This window comes from Botrytis deweyae, assembly GCF_014898535.1.
Source record: "Botrytis deweyae strain B1 chromosome Unknown BDEW_028, whole genome shotgun sequence".
NCBI classification, from domain to species: Eukaryota; Fungi; Ascomycota; class Leotiomycetes; order Helotiales; family Sclerotiniaceae; genus Botrytis; species Botrytis deweyae.
Genome location: NW_024066235.1, coordinates 317,545 through 344,814, shown reverse-complemented (window position 1 = coordinate 344,814; position 27,270 = coordinate 317,545). Strand labels below are relative to the sequence as shown.

General features: G+C 42.0%; 11 protein-coding genes across 11 annotated transcripts; 5 read left to right on the top strand and 6 right to left on the bottom strand.

Moving 5' to 3' along the window:
• Positions 1–788: 788 nt before the first annotated feature.
• Positions 789–6,178, top strand: EAE98_009494 (uncharacterized protein; the record flags this gene model as incomplete). Its single annotated transcript, XM_038957115.1, has 20 exons — positions 789–904; positions 989–2,756; positions 2,808–2,864; positions 2,916–2,957; positions 3,011–3,070; positions 3,125–3,190; positions 3,258–3,320; positions 3,366–3,440; positions 3,486–3,560; positions 3,618–3,692; positions 3,750–3,830; positions 3,905–3,967; positions 4,028–4,069; positions 4,132–4,443; positions 4,493–4,564; positions 4,616–4,729; positions 4,799–4,957; positions 5,027–5,146; positions 5,217–5,991; positions 6,069–6,178. The coding sequence occupies 20 exons, from the start codon at positions 789–791 to the stop codon at positions 6,176–6,178; spliced, it is 4,245 nt and encodes a 1,414-aa protein (XP_038806588.1).
• An 856-nt stretch (positions 6,179–7,034) lies between these two features.
• EAE98_009493 (uncharacterized protein) lies at positions 7,035–9,208 on the top strand (the record flags this gene model as incomplete). Its single annotated transcript, XM_038957114.1, has 4 exons — positions 7,035–7,722; positions 7,783–7,824; positions 8,127–8,274; positions 8,325–9,208. The coding sequence occupies exons 1-4, from the start codon at positions 7,174–7,176 to the stop codon at positions 9,206–9,208; spliced, it is 1,623 nt and encodes a 540-aa protein (XP_038806587.1). The 5' UTR covers positions 7,035–7,173.
• A 752-nt stretch (positions 9,209–9,960) lies between these two features.
• Positions 9,961–11,232, bottom strand: EAE98_009492 (uncharacterized protein; the record flags this gene model as incomplete). The annotated part of the gene is made up of 1 exon (XM_038957113.1): positions 9,961–11,232. One exon carries the CDS (start codon positions 11,230–11,232, stop codon positions 9,961–9,963), a length of 1,272 nt encoding a protein of 423 aa, XP_038806586.1.
• Positions 11,233–13,883: 2,651 nt separating this feature from the next.
• Positions 13,884–15,252, bottom strand: EAE98_009491 (uncharacterized protein; the record flags this gene model as incomplete). Its single annotated transcript, XM_038957112.1, has 6 exons — positions 13,884–13,950; positions 13,998–14,272; positions 14,325–14,342; positions 14,398–14,627; positions 14,690–14,962; positions 15,015–15,252. The coding sequence occupies 6 exons, from the start codon at positions 15,250–15,252 to the stop codon at positions 13,884–13,886; spliced, it is 1,101 nt and encodes a 366-aa protein (XP_038806585.1).
• Positions 15,253–15,596: 344 nt separating this feature from the next.
• EAE98_009490 (uncharacterized protein) lies at positions 15,597–15,955 on the bottom strand (the record flags this gene model as incomplete). Its single annotated transcript, XM_038957111.1, has 2 exons — positions 15,597–15,836; positions 15,890–15,955. 2 exons carry the CDS (start codon positions 15,953–15,955, stop codon positions 15,597–15,599), a joined length of 306 nt encoding a protein of 101 aa, XP_038806584.1.
• A 1,381-nt stretch (positions 15,956–17,336) lies between these two features.
• On the bottom strand, positions 17,337–18,696 carry EAE98_009489 (uncharacterized protein; the record flags this gene model as incomplete). Its single annotated transcript, XM_038957110.1, has 6 exons — positions 17,337–17,388; positions 17,441–17,718; positions 17,787–17,804; positions 17,858–18,084; positions 18,141–18,413; positions 18,468–18,696. 6 exons carry the CDS (start codon positions 18,694–18,696, stop codon positions 17,337–17,339), a joined length of 1,077 nt encoding a protein of 358 aa, XP_038806583.1.
• A 766-nt stretch (positions 18,697–19,462) lies between these two features.
• On the bottom strand, positions 19,463–19,907 carry EAE98_009488 (uncharacterized protein; the record flags this gene model as incomplete). The annotated part of the gene is made up of 2 exons (XM_038957109.1): positions 19,463–19,789; positions 19,839–19,907. The coding sequence occupies 2 exons, from the start codon at positions 19,905–19,907 to the stop codon at positions 19,463–19,465; spliced, it is 396 nt and encodes a 131-aa protein (XP_038806582.1).
• Positions 19,908–20,807: 900 nt separating this feature from the next.
• Positions 20,808–21,108, bottom strand: EAE98_009487 (uncharacterized protein; the record flags this gene model as incomplete). The annotated part of the gene is made up of 2 exons (XM_038957108.1): positions 20,808–20,971; positions 21,060–21,108. 2 exons carry the CDS (start codon positions 21,106–21,108, stop codon positions 20,808–20,810), a joined length of 213 nt encoding a protein of 70 aa, XP_038806581.1.
• A 2,001-nt stretch (positions 21,109–23,109) lies between these two features.
• EAE98_009486 (uncharacterized protein) lies at positions 23,110–23,472 on the top strand (the record flags this gene model as incomplete). Its single annotated transcript, XM_038957107.1, has 1 exon — positions 23,110–23,472. The coding sequence occupies one exon, from the start codon at positions 23,110–23,112 to the stop codon at positions 23,470–23,472; it is 363 nt and encodes a 120-aa protein (XP_038806580.1).
• A 770-nt stretch (positions 23,473–24,242) lies between these two features.
• Positions 24,243–25,136, top strand: EAE98_009485 (uncharacterized protein; the record flags this gene model as incomplete). The annotated part of the gene is made up of 2 exons (XM_038957106.1): positions 24,243–24,314; positions 24,786–25,136. 2 exons carry the CDS (start codon positions 24,243–24,245, stop codon positions 25,134–25,136), a joined length of 423 nt encoding a protein of 140 aa, XP_038806579.1.
• A 763-nt stretch (positions 25,137–25,899) lies between these two features.
• EAE98_009484 (uncharacterized protein) lies at positions 25,900–26,374 on the top strand (the record flags this gene model as incomplete). The annotated part of the gene is made up of 2 exons (XM_038957105.1): positions 25,900–25,980; positions 26,030–26,374. 2 exons carry the CDS (start codon positions 25,900–25,902, stop codon positions 26,372–26,374), a joined length of 426 nt encoding a protein of 141 aa, XP_038806578.1.
• Positions 26,375–27,270: the final 896 nt, after the last annotated feature.

Sequence of the window (27,270 nt, the reverse complement as noted above, 5' to 3'; positions counted from 1 at the left end):
TCAAGGGTTGGATTAAATCAGGAAGCTGGACTTCAATCTCGTTACTTCGCCCCGTCATTCAATGTATTATATCTTAACGGAATTTAACATGAGAAGTTTCTCATGCCAGGTTACTGCATGCTTGGATTGACCATCTGAAGATATGCAAAAGTTTGCTACTCCGGAAAATGGTATTAAGTAGTCTACGGTGTGTGCTAGCCCCATGATAATTGATCTATCAACGATTGTACACTTCAATCTAACTAAGAAATTCGTTGATAGGCATTGTTTCAGGACAAGAGAAATCTTAATAGTAATTAAGATTCGAATAACACAATATCGTCGGTATCTACAAGATCTATTCAAGTCTTGGCTCTGTCAGGAAAGGAACGTAAGAGGCTGAAAATTCCCGTCGGGAACATTATTTCCTACCCCTTTGACTTAGATTCATCAGTACCCGTGGCTTAAATGGCTGGCTACAAGCTTCATTCCTCAGCAAATATTTTGTAGATCACAAACGTCTTTTTCCGTGTTTCCTTTGGTCGTCGCGCTTCAAGAATGCTTGGATATCCACATTACATATTTCGCGAAAGTCGCGAATATGCACGCGCTTGGAGGAGGGGGGTGAGGCGAATCCCTCTGCTTATAATCTGGGTGTTCTACTATACTGGTAGATTTTTGCACCTAGTAAGTTACGGTGCTTGTGCTTTTGTCTTCGCTGCGCTCTCTCATTTTGCGCTTCTCATCATACTGTCGGTCATTCATTAACCTGTCCTTCATTGGACTATCACAATCTTTCAACCTTTAGGATGTTTGTTCGCAATGTTGCAGTTTGGGCTGTGGCTCTAAGTGTTACCGTTTCGACGGTTTTGAGCGAGAGTGCTGTTGGTGAAAAAGTCGCGAGAGCTGAAGGAGATGATAGCATGTACGTTTGCTTATGATGGTCCATGTCTGTTTAAAGACATCAGTTTGAGGATGATAAATGCTGATGATGACTTTGATAATGTAGAGCAAAACGTTTTTTGTTTTCCACAAACCCCAATGATTCAAATGGCCCTTCTCTAGCCGACCTCTTTGATTCAGATGGAGATGAGGATGATGACTCGATCTCTGAATTTATTTCGCATTTGCTCGGGGGTAACGGTGGAAACTCTGGCTCGGGAGGTGGTTCTGGCAACAACAATCCAGGAGGGAACAATAACCCAGGGAATAACAATCCGGGAGGCTCGGGCAACAACAATCCAGGTAATAACAACCCGGGGAACAACAACCCTGGCGGGAACAACAATCCAGGAGGGAACAACAATCCAGGTAATAACAATCCGGGGAACAACAATCCGGGGAACAACAACCCAGGGAATAACAATCCAGGTAATAACAATCCGGGGAACAACAACCCAGGGAACAACAATCCGGGGAACAACAACCCAGGGAACAACAACCCAGGGAACAACAACCCAGGGAACAACAACCCAGGGAACAACAACCCAGGAGGGAATAACTCCCCTGGAGGCTCAGGTGGCAATACTCCTGGCAACTCCGGAAGCGGAGGATCGAATGGATTCCCCAACTTCCCTGGCTTCCCTGGCTTCCCCGGCTTCCCCGGCTTTGGAAATAGCGGAGGCTCAAACAATAACCCAGGAAACAATGGAGGTGTTGGGAATGGAGGGTCAAATGGCTTTCCTGGATTTCCAAACTTCCCCGGCTTCCCTGGTCTTGGAAACGGTGGTGGTTCAAACAACAATCCAGGGAACAATAATCCAGGGAACAATAATCCAGGTAACAATGGGGGAAATGGAGGATCAAACAATGGAGAATGGTCCCCCTATACTCCACTTATCCAATTTCTACGAGGCGAAGGAGCCAATTCAGCTTATGCTTCCCAATTTTTAAACAGGTTAGATGCTGCCGCCGTTTCCGCCTTTCTACGTAGAGCTGGATTTGCTTCTCTCGCCGAGTTTCAACAGGAGGCTGCTGCAGGTCTAATCTCAATTGGCGACTTCCTTACCTTTTTGGATGCACTCTCACGCTATTACTTCTTACAATTATTGGGGTTTCCGTTTATCATTGGCTTTCCAAATCCACCTGTATCTCCAAGTGCAACTAGTTCACTAGCTATAGCAACCCCAATTACGAGCGTTGGTCTTATTGGAGGTACTACGACTACGACTACGACTACGACTACTACTAGTACGATACCTACGTCATTCATTCTTCCTGGTCCTTCAACTTCATCTACCCGAACTTCCTCGACACGAGCAATCATCGGCGGCCCTTCCACTTCCTCGACGAGAGCAATTATCGGAGGTCCTTCTACCTCCTCAACTCGTCCAATCGTTGGGGGTCCTTCAAGTAGTAGCAGTACAAGAAATGGTCTCGGAGCTTCAACTTCCTCGACACGAGCAATCATCGGCGGCCCTTCCACTTCCTCGACGAGAGCAATTATCGGAGGTCCTTCGACTTCATCCTCTACATCACGAAATATTATTGGAGGTCCTTCGACTACATCTACTAGACCCATAGTTGGTGGTCCCTCGTCTTCCTCCACCACCCGTAATATTGTGGCCAGCCCATCCTCTTCATCTACTCGAAACGTTATTGGTGGGCCTTCATCATCTTCCTCAACCAGAGCTGTTGCTGGTCCTTCAACTTCAAGTACAAGATCATCTACTTCCACTAACTTGATAGCAACTTTCAGAACATCTAGCAGTAGTTCATCATCGAGCTCTCCCCGGGTTTCCACGCAAGGACTTGGTGCATCATCCAGCTCTAGTTCCGTACGGTTTTGTCCTCTTGTATGTCTCGATATGAATGCTAATCTTAAATAGTCAACACGATTTAATGTGGTACCCACCACATCCACAACTCGTTCAAGCTCTAGCTCAGTGAGAAATTTCCTGTCCTACAGATATCGGATCGACGCTAATATTTTGTAGTCATCAACGCGGATCAATCTTGTAGTGACGAGCTCTAGTTCCGTATGATCTCTTTTAATTGTCTATCGATAGCAATGGAAGCTAATTCTTAATAGTCGTCAACACGAGTGAATGCCTTGTCAACAAGTTCTTCGGTCCGTTCCAGTACTAGCTCCGTATGCTTTTTTTCTTATATCTCTTAGAGTTGAATAATACTAACGAACTGATAGTCGTCATCTTCATCCCGCACTTCTGCCTCGGCTGTTGGTCTTGGTGCTAGTTCTACTACATCGCGGGTAATAATTACTCCCATCATAATGATAACGCCATATAACCATTTAAAAAATACTAACATTTATTTAGTCATCATCTTCTTCTCGAAGTACCACAGCCGTGGGCCTTGTGGCAAGCTCCACTTCAACTAGGGTAAGAATGCTGTCAGTATCACTAAACAGATGCTAATACTCCTAGACATTATCTTCCTCTTCCTCCTCTCGTAGCAGTACCACAGCCGTAGGCCTTGTGGCAAGCTCCACCTCAACCAGGGTAAGAATGCTGTCAATATCACTACACGAATGCTAATGCTCCCAGACATCATCTTCCTCTTCCTCCTCTCGTAGCAGTACCTCGGCTGTAGGCTTAGGGGTTAGCTCGTCATCTTCTAGGGTACATTATCTCTCTTTGCTTACTATGAAAATTATGATGAAGCTAATATTTTGATAGTCATCGTCATCTTCCTCTTCCTCACGTAGCACTACTTCAGCTGTAGGCTTAGTAGCTAGCTCTTCATCTTCTAGGGTATATCATTCATCTTTGATTACTATGAAAATTATGATGAAGCTAATATCTTGATAGTCATCGTCGTCTTCTTCTTCCTCTTCCTCTCGTAGCACCACTTCAGCTGTAGGTCTAGCGGCAAGTTCTACTTCATCTCGGGTACATATTCTTTCTTCATGCCCTAATACCCCTTTCTTGTTTGAAAAGCTCGATGAGTTTAATGATTTATACAGTCATCTACCTCAAGTAGTAGATCTTCAACTCTTTTGGCCGTCGTTAGCTCTAGTACTAGCCGGGTAAGTTTCACTTCTTCTTACTGTTTTATCTTGTCGATATTTATTTAATCTATTCTATAGTCATCTTCTTCCAGTTCACGCACCTCGTCTTCAACCCAATTGGTAAGTCTTGCATATTTATGTCTCACATACTTCCGTATCCATAATGCTAACACTGTTAAAAGGGTCTCGGTGCTACAACCAGTACCTCAAGATCCACTACACTTTTCTCATCCACCAGAACTTCATCCTCCAGCTCCGTCAGCCCAACTACGAGTGCCGCTTCTGGTTTATTAGTCTCACCCAATGGAAGATGCGGACCTCAATCTAATTCCTTATACACGTGCCAAGGCAGTCCTAATGGAAATTGTTGTTCGAGATTTGGATACTGCGGTCATGAAGCTGATTGGTGTACGGGTGGTTGCAATCCCGCATTTGGAACTTGTGGACTGGGGCAGTACCAAGGATTGACGACTTCGAGTAGTTCAACCGCTGTGGTAAATCTTATATTTTTTGGTCAATTGAATACATGCTAAACTAGTATAGGGCCTTGCTGGAACTTCTAGTTCCACTTCTAGATCATCATCTAGCTCTAGATCTTCCACGTCATCCCCTGTCGTATGCATCACTTCCATTATTGATATGACAAGTTCTAAAATAGATAAATAGGCCCAAGGATTAAGCACCAGTTCCACAAGAGCAGCTACACTAAGTACCAGTTCAACTGCACGACTTGTCGGAACCTCTAGTTCGACTTCTAGATCTTCTTCATCAACGGCTTTGGTACGTCTTTTACTTTCAAGAAATTGTCTTTTACTTCTCTTCTCAGGTTGAATGTTAATTTTCTTGCAGGGCCAGGGATTAAGTACTAGCTCAACGCGAGCAACTACTTCGAGCTCTATTTCCACGGCACGACTTGTCGCTGGAACTTCCAGTTCTTCTTCCAGCTCGAGTGCACGACTTATTGGTACTTCCAGTTCCACTTCTAGATCATCGTCAACATCGGCTGTGGTAAGTCCTTTCCCCTTGAAATATAATCACACTATTGCTTTTTTGTAATGAAATCTAATGCCTTTATAGGGTCAAGGTCTAAGTACCAGTTCAACAAGAGCAGCTACTTCGAGTACCAGCTCAACAGCAAGGCTCGTGGGAACTTCCAGTTCTAGTTCGAGTTCCAGGTCTTCAACATCGTCCGTTGTCGTAAGCATTTCCTTTCTGAAATAGTACCCTGTCTCCCTTTAATCTATGATAATACTGACATAAATGCTAGGGTCAAGGATTGAGCACTAGTTCAACAAGAGGATCCACCTCATCATCTAGCACAAGACCAATCGCCGCCACTGTTAGCACAAGCTCAACACGCTCATCCACAGCCGTCGCTGCTTCCGCTAGCGCTTGTAGACCAGTCGCAGCCCCTGCAGCAACCCTCGCCTTGACCGCAACTGACTGCTGTCAATACTACATCACCAGAGCCGGTGACACATGTGCCAGCATTGCCGCTCGTCCTGGTATTCCTGGCTTGAATCTCGCTGTTCTTGCTCTTCTCAATCCAAACTTGAGATGTGTAGGACAAGGCCCTCAAGTCGGTGTCGCCGTCTGTGTTCTAAATATCCAATTATCCATCGTAGGCAACCTGGTGTCACCTGGTGAATCCTCAACCGTAACATCTTCGACTATCGCAACTCCAAGTCCATCTCAGGCAATACCTCAAAGCTTCTTTATCCAGGCTCAAAATTCTGGAACTGTAGCTGATGGAACCAGTCTTATGATTCAACAAGCTGCGGAATATTTTGCTGGCTTTAATTTAGAATATGGTCAATCGGTTTTCCCATTTACGTATGATACTGATACTGGATACTTGACATCGGGTCTATATATCCTATGGGCTACAGCATCATATTCACCTCCATCCATCAAGGTGGCTCCAGTTGGTTTTACCGGATGGGTAGTTCCGGCTTGGCCATTAGTTTGTAGCATAGATGGCAACCTGAAGGTGACATGTACGGCCAATGGAGATCTCTATGGGAAATTTTACCTCATAAATGGTATGTTATCATTTTTCGTGTCTCTAGGTATTGCACCGAGACTTCTATATGTGAAGTAATATACTAACAGATAAAAGCAAACAATGACGGACAAACTGAACTCGCTATTGGAAATGGCGCAACAACAAGTTCAATCATCGTTGCGCCAGTTGACCTCTACCTTGTTGCCAATGAGGAGGAGGATTAGTCAAAGTCAAAGAGTTTGGGTGGATAGATTTTTTCAATGTGCTGGAGGGAAAATCGTATCATTTTTATTGATTTCCTTCTCTTTCGAATTTCCTTGGCTCTGGCTGGTTTGTTTTCGATTGGAGTATCTGTGGTTGCCTGAGTGGATGAATTGAAGGAAAAAATATCAATGTTTTTAGGACCATGAAAAATCTATGTGTTAATGGTGTGTAGCTTTATTTAGGTAGTTTGAATCAATTTTCGAAATCTTAGAACGAAGTCTTGTGGTTTTGTGGTTTTATTTCTTTGACAATACCCCTATTACTCGCGACACTCTCCTATGTACTATAATTGCCGAGTTTTAGATACAGGCGCTTCGAGTTTTGCTGGATTTCATGTATACACTTGAGTATTTATATTCAACGTTCTGCAAAATTATTCAAAGCTTCCTCTCTCTAAACAGATAGGTAGGTAGTTAGTGTTTGGCTTGGCTTAGTAACCAACCAACGATGTATAGACATTTCCTGTATTATACTATCAAGCAACATGATCTACAGACCCTTTTCTTCTTTTCTACTTATAGAAGTTTACGAATCGTCTGAACTTTTGAACTTTAACGTGGATCCAGATCCAAACCCCTGCCACACACAAATTACATCTCGCTAAGGCTGCGGGGAGCAAAGCCCCATGTACCCCGCCATCCTTCAACCAACCTCCATGAGCAGAACCTTATAATTCGTACGTAATACCGCGAGCGAATTAAATTTCTTCTCAGACTAAAGCAAGCACGCCATTTGCATCACGAATTTTTCTGTCGATTATTCGTCATTGAAAGTTACTTATTTCTTCGAGAGCATTTCAAAATCATGGAGAAGACAACCCGCATATCCTTATCTTCCTGCATACGCATCGTTCTCTTCCACTACACTTATTCTTGACTAAAATTCAATCTCCATACCTTCTAGAGCCAGCACAGATGAAATAAGAGATCGACATTTTCTCCTCCCTCACCTCAAAATGTCAAACTTTCATCTCCGATTAAAAAATGAAAATATCCACGTGATCGACCATACCAAAGATGCTGAAGCAAACAATCTTCACCATGACGACCAGGCGCGTCCCGTCGTCGCAGATAAACTCGCTCGCTCCCTCTCGGCCCGTCAAGTACAAATGATAGCCATCGGCGGCACCATCGGCACGGGTCTCTTTCTCGGCACGGGGAAATCCCTCGCAACAGGTGGTCCGGCATCGATTCTCATCGCCTATCTCATCGTCGGATTCATCGTCATGTTAACTATGCTTTCGCTGGGGGAAATGGCTGCATTTGTACCGATTGCGGGAAGTTTCTGTACCTTTGCAGGTCGATATGTGGATGATGGGTTGGGCTTTGCTCTGACGTGGAATTATTGGTTCAATGATGCGGTGAGCACGGCGTCCGATTTGGTCGCGCTGCAGCTGGTTTGGGCGTATTGGGGAGATACTGGATTGCCGGGTTGGGGATTGGCGTTGATTTTTTGGGTGCTGTTGGTTTTGGCTAATATTATTACGGTCAAGGCTTATGGAGAGGTGAGTTTTGGGATTTTGGAATGGAAATGATGGGAAGATGCTGACTGATGGGGATTTTAGCTTGAATATTGGTTGAGTTTGTTGAAGGTGGTTACTATTACGGTAGGTGACTTTTGTTTTCTGTGGTTTTATATGTTCAAGTGCCTCCATCTGGATGAACAGCTGGTATCCCAAATCTCTCGAATAAAGTGGGATATCAGTGAGATTTTTATTTAAGATTACTACTTGATTGATGATATCAATCTAGCTTTTGATTACCATTCAGAGTTGAAGGAGATCAGTAACGCAAAAGTTTTTGGGTGTTTATATTATGATTGTTCAATTTGTTGTCGAATATGAAAGAATACTTATTTCTAGTATTTCGGCTTTTTTAGTCTTACCGAAGAGTGCTAATGTTTCTCCAGATCTTCATTATTCTAGGAATTGTAGTCAACTGCGGAGGTAACACTTCTCATACATATCTCGGGGCCCACAATTGGTATATTGGCGACGCACCCTTCGTAGGAGGAATCGGTGGATTTGCATCTGTCTTCGTAACCGCATCTTTCGCATGTAAGTATTCCCCTTTCCCCAAAACTTTCCTCAATCTAATTCCTCTCAAGACGGTGGTACCGAATCTATTGCTATAACCGCCGGCGAAACCAAAAACCCCACCAAAAATCTTCCTCGTGTAGTGAAAAACGTCTTCTGGCGTATCCTCATCTTCTACATTCTTTCCGTCTTCCTCATCGGTCTCAACATCCCTTACAACTATCCCGGACTCTCTAGCAAAACAACCACCACTTCCCCATTCACCCTCGTATTCCAAATGGTCGGCGCCAAAGCCGCAGGCTCTTTCATGAACGCTGTAATCCTCACCTCCGTCATCTCAGCAGGTAACCACGCTCTATTCGCCGGAACCCGACTCCTCTACGCCCTATCCGTTGATCGTCACGCGCCTCAATTCTTCGGAAAACTCAACCGCAATAAAGTTCCCTGGGTAGCAGTCCTCGCTACTAGCGCCATCAGCGGTCTCTGTTTCGGAGCAAGTTTTATCGGCGCAGGACAGTTATGGACGTGGTTGCAAAATCTCGTGGGGGTCAGTAATCAATTAGCTTGGATCGCTATCGGAGTCACCTCGATCCGGTTCCGCGGGGCATTGGAGCTCCAGGGAAAAACTCATCTCTTGCCGTTTAAAAATTGGACGTATCCGTGGGGACCGTGGATCTGTGTCTTGCTTAATGTGGTGATTGTGCTGGTGCAGGGATGGAGTTGCTTCAGTCCGACGTTTAGCGCGGTGGATTTTGTGAGTTTTTATATCGAGCTGCCGGTTATGGCGATCATGTGGCTGGGCTGGAAGTGGTTGAAGGGGACGAAGGTGGTGAGTTATGAGGAGATGGATTTGCAGACTGATGTGCATGTTATTGGGGAGGAGGATGAGAAGGAGAGGGAGAGGGAGAAGACGGCGAGGGGGAAGGTGGAAAGGGTTTTGAGGTGGATTTTTTAGAGCGGTGTGTTCATAGAGTGAGAGTGAGAATGTAACTCGGCGATTTTGAGTAGTTATTTGTTGGTGAATTCATCATTGATATGTCTTCAATATACACTTTTGATAGGCAAAAATGCGTATACCTGCTGCAATGAAGTTTAAGAAGGGTTTTGGTGATGGAGGGGAGGTGAACGGGGCGAGTATGATGGATGGGCATGATGGATGGATGGGATGGGAGATGCGATGAAATAGTATCACGCAATGGATCACTACACCCATAGAAATCTCGCAGAGAAAGAATTATAAACTCTAAAAAGCAAGGATGAAAAAATATTTGAAGAATGTTTTTTTTTTCAAGGAATCTATCACCAGAATCTCAAATTCGAAATGAGTTTTTAATTACTAATGTTTAATTTCACTTCGTTTGATTTCAATTCACATCAATCAACCGATCAATCAATCACAAAACAAGAGAAGAAAAGACAAAAGATTATTGAGAAAATCCATTAAGTATTGCATTCGACAAAATATGATCCAAAAATAATGCCTCCTCATCTGATCGACTAAAAGGTATACATAAAGGAGTGACAAGAAAGTTTCGTCTCAAGTGAGACATTAGCGCATTAAAAAAACCATCTTTGCTTTGTGTTCCATCTATCCAACCCCATCGTACCCCATCGTACCCCATTCCATCCTATCCTCCTTTTTACTCCTTCTCACCATCTCAACCATCTCTCATTTTCTCTCCCTTGACATTTAATCAATCCCTTAGTTTAGTTAAGAGTATAAGTGTACGAGCTCTCGCAAGTCCAGCTATCGGAACCTTGTTGACCGGGGTTATAGGTAGCTTGGTTGCTGGAGTAGGATTGAGCGAACAAGGAACAGTGGGTACCGATTGGCTTTCCGTTCTTCTTCAACATGTAGGAGTTGAAGAACTTGCATTGGAATGGAGAGTAGTTCAAGAACTTGTAGATCATTTGCATCCACCAGGAGATGAGGGAAAGATTCTTAGAGTTCTGGGCGGTAGCATAGCCGGCGCAGACAGCGGGGTTGTATGGACCGGGGAAGAAGGCTTGTCCCAAGCAGGTGTTTGGGTGAGAGTGTCCCTTGTTTCCACCACCGCATTGTTGAGGTGGCTGCCAGCCTGGTTGTGGTGCAGGAGTGACGGTCTTGGAGTATCCGTTGGAGCCGGTGATGACGACTTGGAAATCAGTGCGCATTTGACCGGTGTTGGTGGCGGATTCAGCACTGACGCCGGAGCCCCAGAGAGTACACTTGTAGTTGGTGATGGAAGCTGGGTTCTTGCATGCATCAGATGGGTTCATGTAAGGATCACGCTCAACGTAGATGTTGAAACCAGTGCAGAGCGAAGTGCTGTCGCAGAGGGAACCGCACTGAGCAACATCATAGGTGGTGAAGGTGGTGAGTCCGAGATAGGTGACAGCAGTTACTGCAGCGTTGAGATCGACAAAAGATTGAGTATAGCCAGAGGGAGTGGCGGCATTCTTGGCATCGGTGTGGAATTGAGTATAAGCGAGGAAAGCATCAACGGTATCTGGTTGAACCTTTGGTCCATAACCATCCGGTTGAATTGCACATGCTTTGCTGACATCTGGGGTGGTTTCTGGTACAGCAGCGGTAGAAGAAGTAGGAACACTGTTTTGGGCTGTAGTTGAGGTGGGAGTGCTCTGAGTGGTTGTGCAACTTGTGCTGGCGGCTTCTCCACTTCCTCCTCCACTTCCTCCTCCGTTACTCCATCCGCCATTTCCTCCCCATCCACCATTTCCGCCCCAACCCCCGTAAGTACGTTTGACATTTTGCGAAGCAGTTGCTGAAGCAGTAGCAAGACCGGTAGCTTTAGCAGATCCTGAAGCGGAAGCAGCAGCGTTGTCGATAACTATAGATTCTTTGGTGGCAGTTGGGTGTGGACCAGTGATGGTTGGAAGAACAATAGCATTGATGGAGGCAAAATCAATCCCCTGAGCAGCTGGTTTGGCTGCAGCAAGAGCTGCAAAGCCTACAATAAGGAGTGAAGAAGAGTGCATTTTAAACGATGGATGTGATGTGAAGAAAGAAGAGTGTGTAAAGAATGATTGTGAATGCTGGATGATGAGAAAAAGAAAATAGAGGGAAAGATCAACCTAGATATATGTTTTCATTGAAGTATAGGGAGGACCCTCGAGTAAGCAAGAATGTAAACTAGTGAACGCAAAGTAGGCTTCATCGTGGAGGATAGACAGGCTCCCAGGCGACTAGCCCAGGGAAGGAAATGAGAACCCGATGAATGAATTTTTAGTTCAGCTAGACAGCACCCGTTCATCTGAGTTCTTTATCGCCTAGTTCTTCGATACTAGAATCGCTTGGATTTTCCTCAACTACGTCGAGCTGCCAATTTGACAAAACTTCCCACAATTCCAAAGAATGTGTAATTCAATGGCAAATAAGCGATGAGTCAATTTTCGGATGATAGAATGATGAGACGCTTTGAGCAATTAGTGCTCATACTAAAAACTTTAGTGCCGTTAATCCTTGGGAACGCCCGGTGCACTCAGTAAGGTACCCGCCGCTTTGAACCTCCTCAATGCAGGTACCAGAAGATTTCCCGTGCGGGCCAATGTTCCTTTTTGGATGAATAATGAGAGTAATCCACAGAAAAAAGCTTAAATAGGACTTCCTTCTCGCCTCTTCGGGTATTAGCGTTAGTCTATAAACATATTGTGATCAATGGAGCTTAGTATAAGGAACAAATTTCGTAGCCGCCGCAACAAGCCATGTGTTTGTAATGTGTGATCAAAATCTTGGACAATAGCAACTATCGTATTTGGAAGTTGCTTTGATACTAGAGCTCTGAAAGGCATCAGCACTCGTGTATGCACCCCTCGAGCCACGCCAATCGGAGATTGCGTGTAGTCTGTGTAGTCTCTATTTTGGCACATATCAATCGGACAATTTTGTAGTGTGAATGATGTCCTTAATTTTGATGGATGTAGGGTCTGTAGGGTCTGTAGGGTCAGGATAGTTTGATCGGTCCCCCTTTTTTGAAACATATATAGTATAATCAAGGCTAATACTCCTTGCGGCTTCTGGCGTTTGCCGAAGATGAACAATCCTAAGCCCACTCATAAACCTGAACTTTCGATATGGATGGTCGGTCTTGGCGGTCGGTAAGCACTTCCGAGGAACTTTAGTCTTGAGAGAGAGCCTGAACTCAGCAGCTGTGATAAAGGTCTCCAAGTCACATGATTTCATATAGTGCTCCTCATTTTTCTTTTACAAATCTTCGGGGCTATGCCTTTAAGTTGACCGTCTATACTCCTTTGCGATGAGGCACCAGCATCGAGATTCATTATTCGTTGGTCAATGATTAGTTCGATCGAGAACTGAAGTCATCTACGATGACCTTACTAGAGGAAGGCTCAATCCAATAGTTTGAAAGTCCAAAAAGCATCCAGAATTCAGAATCCAGAGATAATAAACGAAGGATTTGAGATTGAATTTCAAATCGACAAACTTTTTGTCCCTTTGCCCTTTGACATCCATTATGGCGTTGAATCTTCATGCCACAATTGAGAAATGTGCAGATTTATCCGACACTCTAAAAAGCTTAAGATGACACATTTGACTCGCTGTACTGATATGAGCCTTCGGCATCTGAATGTATAGAACTAGTAGTTCCAATGCGAGCATTTTCCATCATGTGACATGTCTTTTCCACTGAATGGAGTCAGTTGTTTCTAGGATTATCCATTTGCCGAATATACTTCCTAGTCTCAAGGAGGACACCCTTAGGGACATCTGTGAGTTCGTATATTCGATGGTGGTCTTCTTGGGGTTCTTGTGAGTCTTTTGCTCTTTGATTCTTCTTCGAACCGAGGAGATGATGATGATGATGGAGAACCCTTGGTGAAGATCCGAACTAGCCGAGACTAGCTCTCTTCGGGATTAGCTCATATTATCTACACGTGCCCAGTGCTCTTCATGTGGACGGGACGGGTGAAAACAAGGCGGCACTCGTTACATTGAGAACATTTTATCACTTCACGCTGAAATATAAATCTCATCGTATAATTTACGAATAAAATATACAGTAAACTAGAGAATACTAGTAAGTACCTACCTAGATATAAACTCACTTCTTCAACTTTTGTCCACGATAGGCAATAATTATCTGAATTGATATCGAACATTGAAAATATTGTAACCTTACATATTGGGCATCTCGGTTCTTCCTTCTTCGTTCTGCGGGAGACGTGCGCAGTGCTCAGCTCATACGTTCATCCAGAACACTCGCACGGCCAACGAACTGCATTTTCATCCGATATCAATTTTATTCAAAAATAACTTCACAAATCACTTTGGCCGTCATATCTTCAACCTCATTGTCAAAGCATCAAAATTGCTTGCCGACCTCTGTCATCTACTCATCAAGGTCCAAGTTATTGAGATTCATCGCACTTTGGCGAGCGACGATTTCCCGAAGTGTCCGAGCATAAACACAATCACGAAAACATTCACGATTCATTCTGCATTCTTCAATCTTCGCAAGAACTCCGAGGATTTATTGTTGCACCCAACTAGAAACATCGATGTGACCGCCCCCAGATATCACCTTCACTCAGCTCTCATCATTAACCTGACAGTGATCCAAACTCTTTCTCCCACCATTCTGCCTGCCTGCCATGCATTCTCATATCATTTATCCTCCCGCTGGTGGAGACAGGCTTCCAACATTTCCCACGAATACAACAAGAACTGCACAGTAACTATCATTTGTTAGTGCATACACTAACATGTCAATGGAAATATTTACGCAGCGGCAGCGGCAATGATCTCATGTCGTTTCGCTCGAGTGAAAGCCGACAATATACCCGAAAATATCAGAGTGAAAATCAGGAGCAACGCTATGAGGACCCCGATGAGTGGTCTTGAAGTGTTGAGATTACTTATAAACCACAGTAGAAAAACTGGCACGATCAACAGAATCAAGACGGCAGCCAGTATTATCAATGTAACCACCACGTTGACGCGCTCGGGACTTGAGAGAATGATATTTGAATCTTTCGAATCTGTTTTTTGTTGGAGTTCCTGGCGGAGAGGTTAATAGAGTTCGTCACCATGGATTGGACGCAGGTCAAACCGTGGTAGAGAATATATACTGCAATGCAAGTCAGTGGTCTAAGTGCTCATATACATCCGCCGGTAATACTCACTCTGGTCGCTTTACAAGGTAGGAGCTGTGGTATTCCTTCGATCTTTGTATCTAACCAAGTATTTTCTCGACTAGGTTTGAGGGTGATAAGGTCGTCTCTTTTGGCTATATAATCTTGATCTCGCGCACACAAACATACTTTGTAGTCAAGGTAATTTTTGACCCGAAGGTAATCGCTTGTCATTGGTCGATCGAAGTTCGCGAATGTTTGTGCGAAAGTTAACAATTCAGCTACAATAAATCGCAAATATCAGTTTACGTTTGTTTCAGGTGCAGCGATGGATTTGACTTACCGTACTCCTTCATATTTCTCTGAATCATGGCAAGAAGATTCTTATAATCCTCGCTCTCAGCGTGGGCTCTCTCGCGAGAGTAATTCCGATCAGGATACTTAGCTTCGAACATTTCATCCAGATGAGCTAGTCGCAATTCAAGAGCTCGCAATTCGTCTTGCTTGTCGAGGAGAAGTCGTGCTTGTAAATGGCCGAACCTTCGGTACATCATGAATTCCTCTTTGCAGGCAATCACCTCTGCCAGTCGAGGGTATCCATCAGGGCGTAAGTCGACTAGGCATATAATCAGTCCTTGGCCATAGCTATGATACTCTACTGAGCTTACTGATATGCGACGTGAATTCCGCCGGCGACTTTCTTTTCTTTAAGCCTCGGATATAAGTCAAGTATCGCTCCGTCTTTTGATCAGGTAGTGTGCGTTCAAATTTCTCTTGTGTCATACCATCAGGCTTGATTGGCAGCAAGGTTACCGGGTCAAGGCTAGCAGGCAAACAAAAGTCATCGACTTGGCTCGTGGCTTCACCCTTCTCCATTGAGTCTTGATCATTAATATCGACCGACATCGTTCAAATATCTGTACTGGAGATAAAAAGCTTGGAGTTTTGACGAGATGCGAAGAAGGTTGGTTTTAACGGTAGACGTTTCAACGGTGTAATCCTCGAATAAGCACCCGAAGCCACAATGCGTGGACCTCGTATGTTCAAGGCTTGTACTATCATCGCTAAAGCGTGTCATACATTACTAGAGCACTTCTGTCCAATACATCGACTTGTTCACGGGTTTGTGCATGGTTCGGTAAAGTCAACGATATCTATTGGTTATAAACTATCTAAGTACTACGGAGAACCAGGAACCAGAGCATCATTGTTTGCTATTGTGCTGAAGGTTGAGACTGATTTTGGCCTGGTCAGGGCATATCCGGGAACGGACCGGCATCGTTGTCGTTTGCCATTCGCAAGTGCGGCTCGTGAACACTCTGTTCTGTCCTATCGACTAATCTAACTCGATACGTAAATCTGATATCCACCATAGAGGAACCATTTACTATTTGTCCGCTATTCTTCATCCCATTGCTCACAACCCTGCATGGTATCTCCTCTCTGATCATAACTCTATCTCCTGGCCGATATGACGGAGCAGCAGGGCGCTAAAAATCGTCAGTCATGTGTCCGTTTCAAATTGGATTGAGGCAGCTTCTACGTTTGGTAAATTGATATCCCCATTATCAGAGGGCCTACAGCAATCCGAATGGAAAAACTTCTTCATTGTGGTATGATTTTCTGCGATAAAACCTATTAATTACTCTTTGACGACTTGAGACTATGGCAAGGGGAGATTAAGCTCCAAGTTATGGACTAGATGACTGCTTTCTTGGATATCAAGATCGTATTCAACTGTCACAGTCTATCTAGTTCTATGTATTATGAAGCCTGGAAAGATAGTACTGGTTGAAGAATCCGTATGGAGACAGCAGAAGGCTCTACACTTCTGATATCAATACACAAGTGTCAAGAAATCTCTTGAGTGGATATGAATGAAATCTTTCAACTGGGGTACGTGGACCTTGCTTTTATATGTGAATGGGGAAGATTAACTCTGGGGAGTCATTCAGATTTTTAGAGTTTTACGTTCAATCTGTATCTTCAAAGCATCATGTCCAGCGACTTGTGAATAAATAGGAAGGTTGTGAATCACAATTAACATGGAAGTTAGTGACTTCCAAAGATTCTGAGACCTTTGCAATCTCTGGAAGGCGAGAGCCTTCTCCGAGATGGAGTCTAAAACTATGGTGTTAATAAATTGAAGCAGGTTCATTCAACTCATTCAATATCCATTGCCTACTCATCCCCGAAACACATCCACTATCATATTATGATTCCACATCACCATACATACTGAACCGATCCATTCCATTCAATCCTTGTTATTCTTAAATATTCATCTCATTAATACCCATTCACTAGCTGACAAAAGTTTGCTTTCACGTCTCATTCGAATCATCAGTACCTAGTCACACGCTTATCAAGCTCGCTAAACCCCTATGATTTTTATTGACGATCTGATGTAGGGAAACATCAAACATATCTTTAGGATTTGGAATTTATTGCTTTTGGTGATTATTTTGTTGCTTTCATGTGGAACTCTGGTTTGCGATGTGTGGGTTTATTGAATATTAGAGTATTGTAGATTTCCTGAAAATGTTGTTCAGAGCTGATTTGATGGTTAAAATGATTTTGATGTTTGAGATAATGCTAAGATTCGACATGATTTCATTATTTATGGTGATCTTCATATTTAAGATTATTGCAGTATCTAAAATGATTGCAATATTCATTGAGGTTGAACATTCCAAAGTTTTGGATTGTTGATTTATATTCCAGACTATGAAATACCTTGTAGTTTACAAAAAAGTCCTTTTGAAACCTCGGCACACTGATTTCTTTCTTCAAGCTCTCAAACATTGACAAGTTCCTCTCAGTAAGAGGATTTACTAAGACTATTCACAACGAATAATTTGTTCCTTTGTCTACTCTAAGGAGCTAAAACCCATGCAAAACACACGCAAAATATCATCATATCGTTCCCTAATTCATAACCCCATTCATTCTCTTACAAGACCACCCCTAACTTGTCAGGAGCATTTCTCCTACGATTTCAACATTCCCAACAAATAAGACAAGACAAGAAGAGCACAATATCTACATTTATTGTTAGCGTATGAATTTCCAAAGAAGGGGAGATATAAAATACGCAGCGGCCGTAGCTAGAACCTGGTGACGTTTCGCGCGGGTAAAGAGCGATATGACTACAGAGAAGATAAAGGTAAAGGGCAGGAGAATGGCAAAGATTGTAACAATGTTGGCGGAGCTTAGAATTGACATTTGGCACAGATACCAGAGAATGCAAACCGGTATGACGAAGAGTGCAAGAACTGTGGTCAGGAGAACAAGTGATGCTATTGCATTGACGCGATCAGGGTCGGATAGGAAGATTTTCGTAGTTTCAGGGTTTGTTTTCTGTCGTAATACCTGATTAAAAGGGTGATTAGCAAGTGTCTCTTCATATATCGCATCATTCTCGCAGATGTTAGACGAACTGTAGTACAGAATATATACTATATCGGGGTGTCAGTGATATTCAACACATCAGCGATATAGCTCAACTCACGCGCGTCAAGCGGCATGGAAAGCGTTGTGGTATCTGTTCAATAACCGTGTCCAACCAACTGTTATCTCTAGTGGGCTGGAGAGTGACGAGGTCATCTTTTCGCAGGATCCATTGACCATCCCTAGCACAGAGAGGATTACTATCGGAGTAGCCCTTCAATCGCAGACGATCTGATTCCCTGGGTTTATCGAAGCTGGCTAAGGTTCGAGCATGCGTCAAAAGCTGACCTATTGCAGAGAAATCATCAAATCGATTCCTCCATCGATAATCAAATCGCACTTACAATATTCATTGAATTTCTTTTCAATGTCGGCCAGAAGATTCCTGTTATCGACATCCGTAATATTGAAGCGTTCTTGGGAATAGAGCATCGCGGGCTCGTACTTTTCATAGTACCTATCTTTATGATCGAGCCGAGCCTCTAGCGCTCGCAATTCGTCTTGTTTATTGAGTAGAAGTCGTGTTTGCAAAAAGCCAAATCGTCGATAAAACATGAATTTTTCATCACTATTGATGGCAGCCGCCAGCTGAGGATAGCCCTCAACATGCAGGTCGACTGGATTTGCATCAGTGTGGTGTTCATTTATCGAGCTTGGTTCCTTCAACTTACCTACGGAGAGGATACTTTGGTTCGGCGACTCCCTATCTTTGATTCCGCGTAGGTATTGCAGGTAGCGCTCGGTTTTCTCATCAGGAAATCCTTGCTTGTATTGTTCGTCCGTGATACCATCGGGTCTTATTGGCAGTAATGAGTAAGGGTCGAGACAGATATCTACTATAAAGCCAGGAACTTCTTTCTTCGTATCTACGTTGATCTCGCTCGCTGGTGGGGTACTCATTTTGGGTGTTTTGAGCTTGAGTTGTTGTTTTGGGTGGAGATTTTATTTGTTGTTTGTACTCCAGTTGTTGTGTGCAGTCTGGAGACTTAATACAAGTCTGACTGTTTTCTGAGGAGGTTGCGAGTCATCGTTGCTTATGAGTCACTATGAGCCCATGTTGTTGTGGTGAATGAGAGCAAAGACTGACTTTGTACAAATGAGGCCATGTGGGCACCTCGAAAAAATCAGAGGAAAATTACACAAATATACTGCAGTCCACACAGATAGATGCATTATCAAATCGCTTTTAATCAACGTTATCCCACCTGTGTGTCTGCGCTGTTGTAGCTCGTTTGACTGGCTCACTTTGAAAATCATCGAAGCTAAAGACTGTGAAAGTTTAAATCGCTCCCAGATTACTGGTCATGGTTTTTTGCATGGTTTCAACACTGTTCATACAGCTTTCCCCTGAACGATGGCTACAGAGTTTCTCTTAGGAGCAATATCATCATGATCCACGTCCACACAGTCGACGTCGTGGCTGTTGCTAAGCTAAGGACGTCCTCATGTTTCTCAAATTTGCTATCACATCACTGGCTTCAATGTCCTCGTGTATTTTGCTTGTGGATTCCTTCAAACTCTCTTCAAAGTTACATGTTCACCACCTCGTACTTTGCTTCCAAATACGACTCGAATACCGGGACGGTCATATATTCTTCCTCACGTGATATTCACTGGACAATACATTGTTTCGTGATTGGGTTATATGATTGTATTTCACACATTACTAAGTATTTGCAGAGCCTGTTCGATCTACTCTCGGATTAGGATAGGCTCTCTCAACCAGATCCGCCTCCGCCACTGGCCTATCCGAGACACGAGACTGAGTGTCCCCAGAATTCAAATATCGAACAAAATACGTATGCCAGTGGTATCGACTAGTCGCATTCTCTGCAACCACGATCCTCTCGCGTTGGTCTTCGCCGGCGAGAGTAGGACCCGAAACCACAACGGCGTCCGCAAAGTTGTTCTCCCCTCGGATCCACATGACACGCGATAAGACGCAAATTTTCGCGTCGGGACAGCGTTCTCCTTTGTGTATTAGGGTGGGATCCTATATTGATTAGTTTCATTGTGTTTCGAGAAGATGTGGAGTGTGTTACCTCTGCATTTTTCTTATTGTAGTCGCGCAGTTTTTCGCGAGGCGTCTTTCTTCTTCTCACTGGTGGCATGTCTGTTATTTTGGTATTGATTTCCTCGTTTTTACTCCGAGATTGTGCTTTTAAATTTATGCCCCGAATAGATGGCAAAGTGCAGGTCGAATGCTAGTAGCTTCAAGACTAGATGTGCGAAAATGATGTTGATGGTATAAATTTGAGTGGGTGATCATAGAGGGCAATATATATCAATCAAGTCCTCCTTGACTGTTTCCTACCCGTTGCTCAATGACACCTTCACATGAACCAGAGCATGGTTTGTCAATCATGACTCAGCTTCTGAAGGTGTTTGAATTCGGCTTTACAATCACAAATCAGTAAGGTCACAAGTATTCAGTGGTATAGGAGGTCGATTTGTCATTCTCAGCAGAAGACGCATACTACGAGGATTGTTTTACCGAACCTTATCTCATGAATCTTGGTCGGATGGCTTTCATGCATTTCATGCTGATTATGTACTATGCTGACTATGCATTGACTACCTAGGTAGCTATACATCTGAATACCTACCTGGTCTACATTTGCATGATCGCCAAACTTGAGAACTTCCATTTCTGTCTCGCACATTCTCTGTCCGTCAACATCATAACATACCGGTGGCTCTGCAGTTTTGATGAAATTGATATTTCTACAGTTAGGAAGGCTATGGCTACAATTCCATTCTTTGTGCTGATTATCTTACGCCCATGACATTCTGATCAAATCACAATATGGCTCATACAGTCTCTATATCACTCCATCCTGAAAATTCAACGATATCTCATTCCAACATCTATTCAAGTACTACAATCATCTATCTCAATATCCGGTTTCTCTCAAACACATCTCGGGGACTTCAATAAGATTAATCTCTTGAGGCTGCCTCGTTGCATCCCTTGTGTCCAACTATTTGATGCAATAAGTATGCCAGATATGCTAATCATGACCAAGAATACGCATCATTCCACAGAAAAGAATAGTAGGTCCTTCAGTGACGAGTGCTCGAAGGATTTCTATATCCCCATCATCATCGCATGAGTAATACCATACTTGAGACCCGACGTGGAATTTCGCATCGGTTACGCGCAGTCCGCTGTAGACTATGTTTGGATTCTGGGATTGTGTTATTTACGTTGCTTTAAATTCTGTTGGGAGTTGTGGAATGGAATTATTTTGCTCTTGCGTTACTTTCATTGTAGTTGGCCGGGTTTCGAAGTGCTGCTGATTCACTCACCATGATTCTTTCGGGTCGACTTTTTGTCCTGCTAAAGTTAACAGTACTTCTATAGGTTTCCGCTATCTTAGGATATGAAAAATGGCAGTATCGAGCGATATGGATGTCTGACACAGTATCAATGACTAGGTACCTAAGTGAAGTTAAGCAGAAGGATTTATCTGCTCAAATTCCAAGTGATTTGGGTCACAGAGAGGTGTTTATTCTCACAATCTTTTTCCTGGTAATTGTATCGAAACAGTTATCTTTAGAGAAAAAGATTTCACAAATTGCATATGTATAACTCAGCACCAACAGTTCATCAAATCACAGTCACAGTCAAAATCTCTAAAGGTACCTAATCATATTATTCATTTCATAGTACGGATCAAGATCCTGAATATTCGCTCTCAATTTTTTTAAGCAATACAATATTCAAAGTGAATGCAACGTATCAAACTGTTTGAATCTGCCAATTGGATTCATAACCCCAAATCTTTTGATTTCCTGTCTGCAATCCAAATCATTGGAGGCTCTAAAAAAATTGATTCATGATGGGGCAGATACGACAGTATGGCGTGTTATACGGATATTTTTGCTCAGTACAATTTCTTTTGTTTAATATAGTATTATCTGATTTCAAAATCAATCTGATATGTGTTATTTAATCTTATTTTCGTCTAATAAAATTTTATATTGTTATTTAATCTATTTTAACATGAATTTTATTATTTCTCTTAAATCTTTTTCTAGATCTTTTTCTTCTTTTTTAAATCTTTTTCTAAATCTTTTTAAAATCTTTCTAAAATCTTATTTAAAATCTGTTTACAAATCTATTTATAAATATTTTTATATTTGATTTTAATTTTAAATTTTGATTTAAATAACCAAAACTTGTTTTGCAATCATATTTAAAAAATAGTCTAAAATTTAGTAATTATTAATCAAAGTCTTAAAATATTATCCTTATTATTTAAATCTTTCTAAATCTCTTTTTTTCTTTTCAACTTATTTTTTTCTAATTTACTTTATCAATAATTTAGATTTAGGTTTTAAATTCAAAATTGAGGTTTAGAATTGAGATTTAGTCTTTGTATTTATTTTGAAATAATTGATATATATAAAAATTTATTAAACAAAAGCATAGATTCAATAATATCAAACAATTTGATTATTATCATCTAATATCGTTCTGAGCAAAAATGTTCGTATGACGCGCCATATATCATCAGAGGGCAATTAGTTAAATTAAGAGATTTTAAAATATGGGATTGTTTTATAGATATCAATTTATATCATACACAGACACACAACACTAACAACATGAACAACATTATATACCAATGAAATATATGTAATAAGTATTCTTCTGAAGAGAGGGGAGGGGGGTCCATACGCATTCTCGTTACATTAGCAAGCCCAACTCTCTACCTCCACAACTTTCCCACCTTATTCGATTTCAGAAAGTTGAAGTTCATATGAAGATGTGCTTGTTATTCTGACTCAAATGTTTGAGTTCGTGACTCCGATCATCGAAGCATCTAGGATCATAATTCTCTACGCTATTCATATGGAAATCCGTGATCTCAGCATCTGTGTTTGATTTGCAAACCTGCACTGGTCTTGTGCTATTGTTTGTATGAGCAAAGTACAGCTGACGTAGTACCGACGGTGTAGGTTCTAATTGAAAATATTGTATTACGTCTAAAGAGCTAGCTACCTATGTACAGGAAGAAGCAATCCTTACAGGTATGTTGAGACTAGCCCTCTCGCTTAATGCACTACAGCAGCCTAATGACTTAAGGTCATCACCTAAGTTCATACGGTTGTTGCAAGCAGATCTGTCAGTATCAAGTCAGCTTCTAAGCGATCAAACCCCTCATTCCATGGGGGAAGAACACTTATATATGTAATGCACAACTTACAGTAGGACTATCTTTTAGTTTAAATCTAAGATTATCGAAGGAAAATTGTAAAGACCGGTTCTCTTTACAACTTTTGTGCCAGGCTGAGAAATTTGTCGCAATGTCCGATCCACCAAACGACTTCGGTGGTCCTCCAGCTCCATCACCACTCCACGATCTATTCGCAGGCAAAGTGTTTGAGGTCAACAATCTTGTGTATTGGACTAATCCCACAAACCTAATTTGGACGCAAGCGGTACCTGTCTCGATTCGCGCCACCATTTTGAGGAAGCATGAAAACCCCGTTGTTCCTGCATCTTCTTCTACATGTCTCGATCAATCAAGGAGAATTGCCGAGGCGAAAGCCGGCGATGTGGATGACTGGTATGACATCATGTTATTTAATGGCGCTATAAAATACAGAGTCAATGGCAAAGATTTAAGCTGGCGTCCAGTATCGGAACGGTTGGAAAACAATCATTAGCTTGTGATTTTCTAGTATGGGGTTGAATTGTTTGGTGGCTTTGAAGACAATGATAATCACTGGGATTCTGCTTCTGTGCTTCATCTTCTCCATGTAAATATCATAGGATACCCATACTTAGAGACCGCATGTTTAAAACTTTATTCGGTCCTACAAAACCTGGCTGAAAAAGAATAACTGTTGCAAGTGAAGTGAAATAATCGATCTTTGAGTGTGTTTTCGTTAGACCAAAGAATGCGCAAAGCTTCCGAATTGCTTTCAAATTCATAGTAATCACAAAAAACAAGCACCAACTACATACATCTCTGTTCTTCTGATTTGGTTGTTAATCAGGCAAAATCAATATAGTGTTCTCGTCGGCCAGACTCTATGGCACCCGTATGCACCTGATAAACACACAAAACGCATAATATGACTTCCCATGATTTGGACAAGGATTTATTAACACGTAGAGTGGTTGCAGTCACCATGTAATTTTTGACTTAAGAGCACAATAACAGAAGTTTGGTTCCTGAATGAGGAATGATAGTGGTTTGCTTACAACACCTCTTGTAGTACGATAGAGTCAACCTTCAAACTCCAAACAATTCACTGCTGTAATATTTAAAGCTATTCACTTATATAAGAGGGAAATTGGGTGCCAAATGAGGAAAACTGAAAAAAAAAATCCTTGATTCACTAGAAACTCATTAAATTGCTCTTCAGCTCACGAGAAATTGTAACAACACAGGGCACAGAAACTTTCCAGACCCCTCAAAAAAAAAGCATCCATGTCGGACCGACCCCAAACTCCTTTTATGGCAGCCCTCTTTTCCAGTTCTTCAGAAACTGATACCTCGGCTGTTCGTCATACCCTCTATTTAGGATGCGTTCGGATCGATTTATTTCGGCATATTTCAATTATTAGATCTGATTTATTTATCAAATAATGCTTACTAAGCTTAAATAAAAGGTTTACCGAACGCTGAAATTGTGAAATAAATTATTAGGGAATTATTTGATTTGTAATATTCCTAATAAATTAAAGCGACAAATACTAACAAATGTTTTCAAGATTGTTATATATTAGCTATAAAGCAGCTTTTTAGAGTTTTACAAGTAATTCTTTAACAAATCTTTATTATTATCTATCCTTATCATTTTTCAACATTATCCAAATATTTTCAATATTGATTCAAATATATTAGCCTCAATATCTTTGCTATCTTAACAACATTACAAATTTCTTCAAATAAATAAAAAAACGAACCGAACGCACCCTTAAATAATACCCTGTGTCTAGGTAGTTACAAAGCCTAGCTAACATACTGAAGGTTCCACGATCCGCGGAAGCATTCAAAACAGGCGACATACTCTTGTGGACCGGTCACAAAGGAACTACACCTCCTCCATCACCACCACCAACATCTTCTTCTTCATTTTCTTCGCCCCCCTCAACCAACAACTCGAACGATGATGCTAAAATTCGTGTCGCTGTGATTAAGAAACACGAAACCATTATTGCGGCGCCACGTTCACACCGAGGAGCAAGTTTGAACGGAGCTTCGACTACAAGTACCAGTAGAACTATCATGCCCGAAGAAGTTAGCGTTTTTTATGATATACGAGTTGACGGGGAGACGATCGTGCAAAAGGTCAATGGGAAGGAGTTGAGATGGCTCTGATTATCAGATTCGGTCGGAATTGCGAAGAAGTAGAGGATGTTAATGGGCAATAGCAATATGGGTTTATCTAGTCTTGTGTGAGAATCGTAGATTTTGAACACATGGCTGGGTTTGGAACAATAGAAGTCGTTGATTTTTGATGCCAATTTTGAAAGTTTTTGTTCTTGACGGGCTGTGATTTTTGTATCGTGATATGAGTTCTCCATCAAATGCTATTACGAGGTTTTGATTATAAAAAATCATTTCAAATGAATTTGATAATAAAAGCAATTTCAATATTTATTGATGATTGAATGTTCGAAGGCTTTTGATTGTTAAACTACAGTCCAGACTATCAGACACCGTGATAAAGTCACCGGCATCAGTTCATTTGTATAATTGGACTGTGATTGCCATCAAGGCACCCCAGATATAGGCTCAACTTTCTTGAAAAGTCCTGCTTTGACAAAGTATGAGTGTTCCTGAGCAATTTCGGAGGTGAATTACTTGTATGTTTGCGCTTCCAGCTAGTGATTCAGAGTTGTTAGTTTGTGAATAGTTGCTAATTATGCGTTTTGCAGACATAGTGAATCTAAACTACTCAAGAGCGTAACAATCTCCAGTTATATAAGTCAGAACTTACGTGTAGACGAGAAGGTGCCATAACAGAAGATTAACATTTATTTATTTCAAATAAACACTAGTCAAATTTTACCATCTTCGAATACCACAGATAATATCAATTCTAATTACATCACAAATATCACAGTCGATATCTCTCGCCATGATTCCAAACTCTAACCAGAAACCCCTGATGGGCAATTCCTGCTCTAATTGCTCTGATGACACATCCATTCTCCCATCCGTCCGCTTACCCCCTACTCACTGGCGAGATCTCAACTAACGAACTTCAGGATTCTACAAAAGTAATTTTCAGGAAAGGCACTCGTGTTTATTGGACCGGAAAGGGAGAAATATCAACAGCACCCACATCTGACATTCAAACTGCGCCAGAAATTAGCAACGCTACCATGAACCGAAACTCGACATCGGAAATTCATTCGAGCATTGGTGCTCCGACTGAAAATGCTGAATTTGTTACCGTTACCGTGAGATCGGAGCGCATTAGAGAGGAAATCTGTCCCGAGGAAGGGCGGGGAAATTTCAATATTAGGTGTTATTATATGATAAAGTTAGAGAATGGGGAAGTGAAGAAGGTTGAAGAGGGACAGCTAAGTCGGATAGCAAAGGATCGATAAGGCTCTCTTGAGTTTTGGCACACTCTCCCATGTACCATAATATGAATTGATATCTCAGAGTAAACAATGAATCAAAATTGTTCAAATTGGAATGGTGAATCTAAAGAACCAAAATCAATAACTGATAATCGATTCATTCTCGAAATGATATATTATTGATTTCTTATTCATGTTAGCAAGGTCGATTTTTCATTTTGGTACGCCACGAATTGAGTGTAGCTGAGCAGATGGGAGCATCATACTAAGATCAAAGAAGAACATTGGTGATTTCGAGAGGTTCATCAGAATGTCAACTACATACAAATAATCCAACGCCACTCTCGAGAACCCCTTTTAAAGCATCGCTAGAATCTCTCCACTCAACACAAACATCTAAATTTCAAATAGCCTAATCTCCCGAAACTGATCTATTCCTAGCAAAAACCTTCAAATCTTCCTCCCTAGCCCTGCTCGTCACCATTTCACTAGTCGAGAATAGAGGAGGCTCAACCATGTACTCAAACCCCTGAGTGCCTTCCATTCGGTTCGTTTGTATTATGACGTATAAGTAACGGCCGTTGGTACGCCATTGTGCGTGATCTCCGGGGAGATAGGGCGGAGGTATGCTTGGGAGCGCACTGTTCGACATAGTGATGCGGTATGCTGTCTTGTTGTTTTGTAGACTTTATCTGATTCCTTCGATTTGAGTTGTTTGCAAAACCAAGAGGGATATGAATAGGAACCTTTACAATTATGAGCGCAAAACTTTTATCCTTATATAGGAAAAGAATGAACGAACACATATATCTATATACATGACTCAGGGTTTCAAACACCAATTTCAAAAAATCGGCGTTTGTGGAAACATCGTCATCAGACCTTCATCACCAGTAGCAATACAAACATCGGCATGTAGA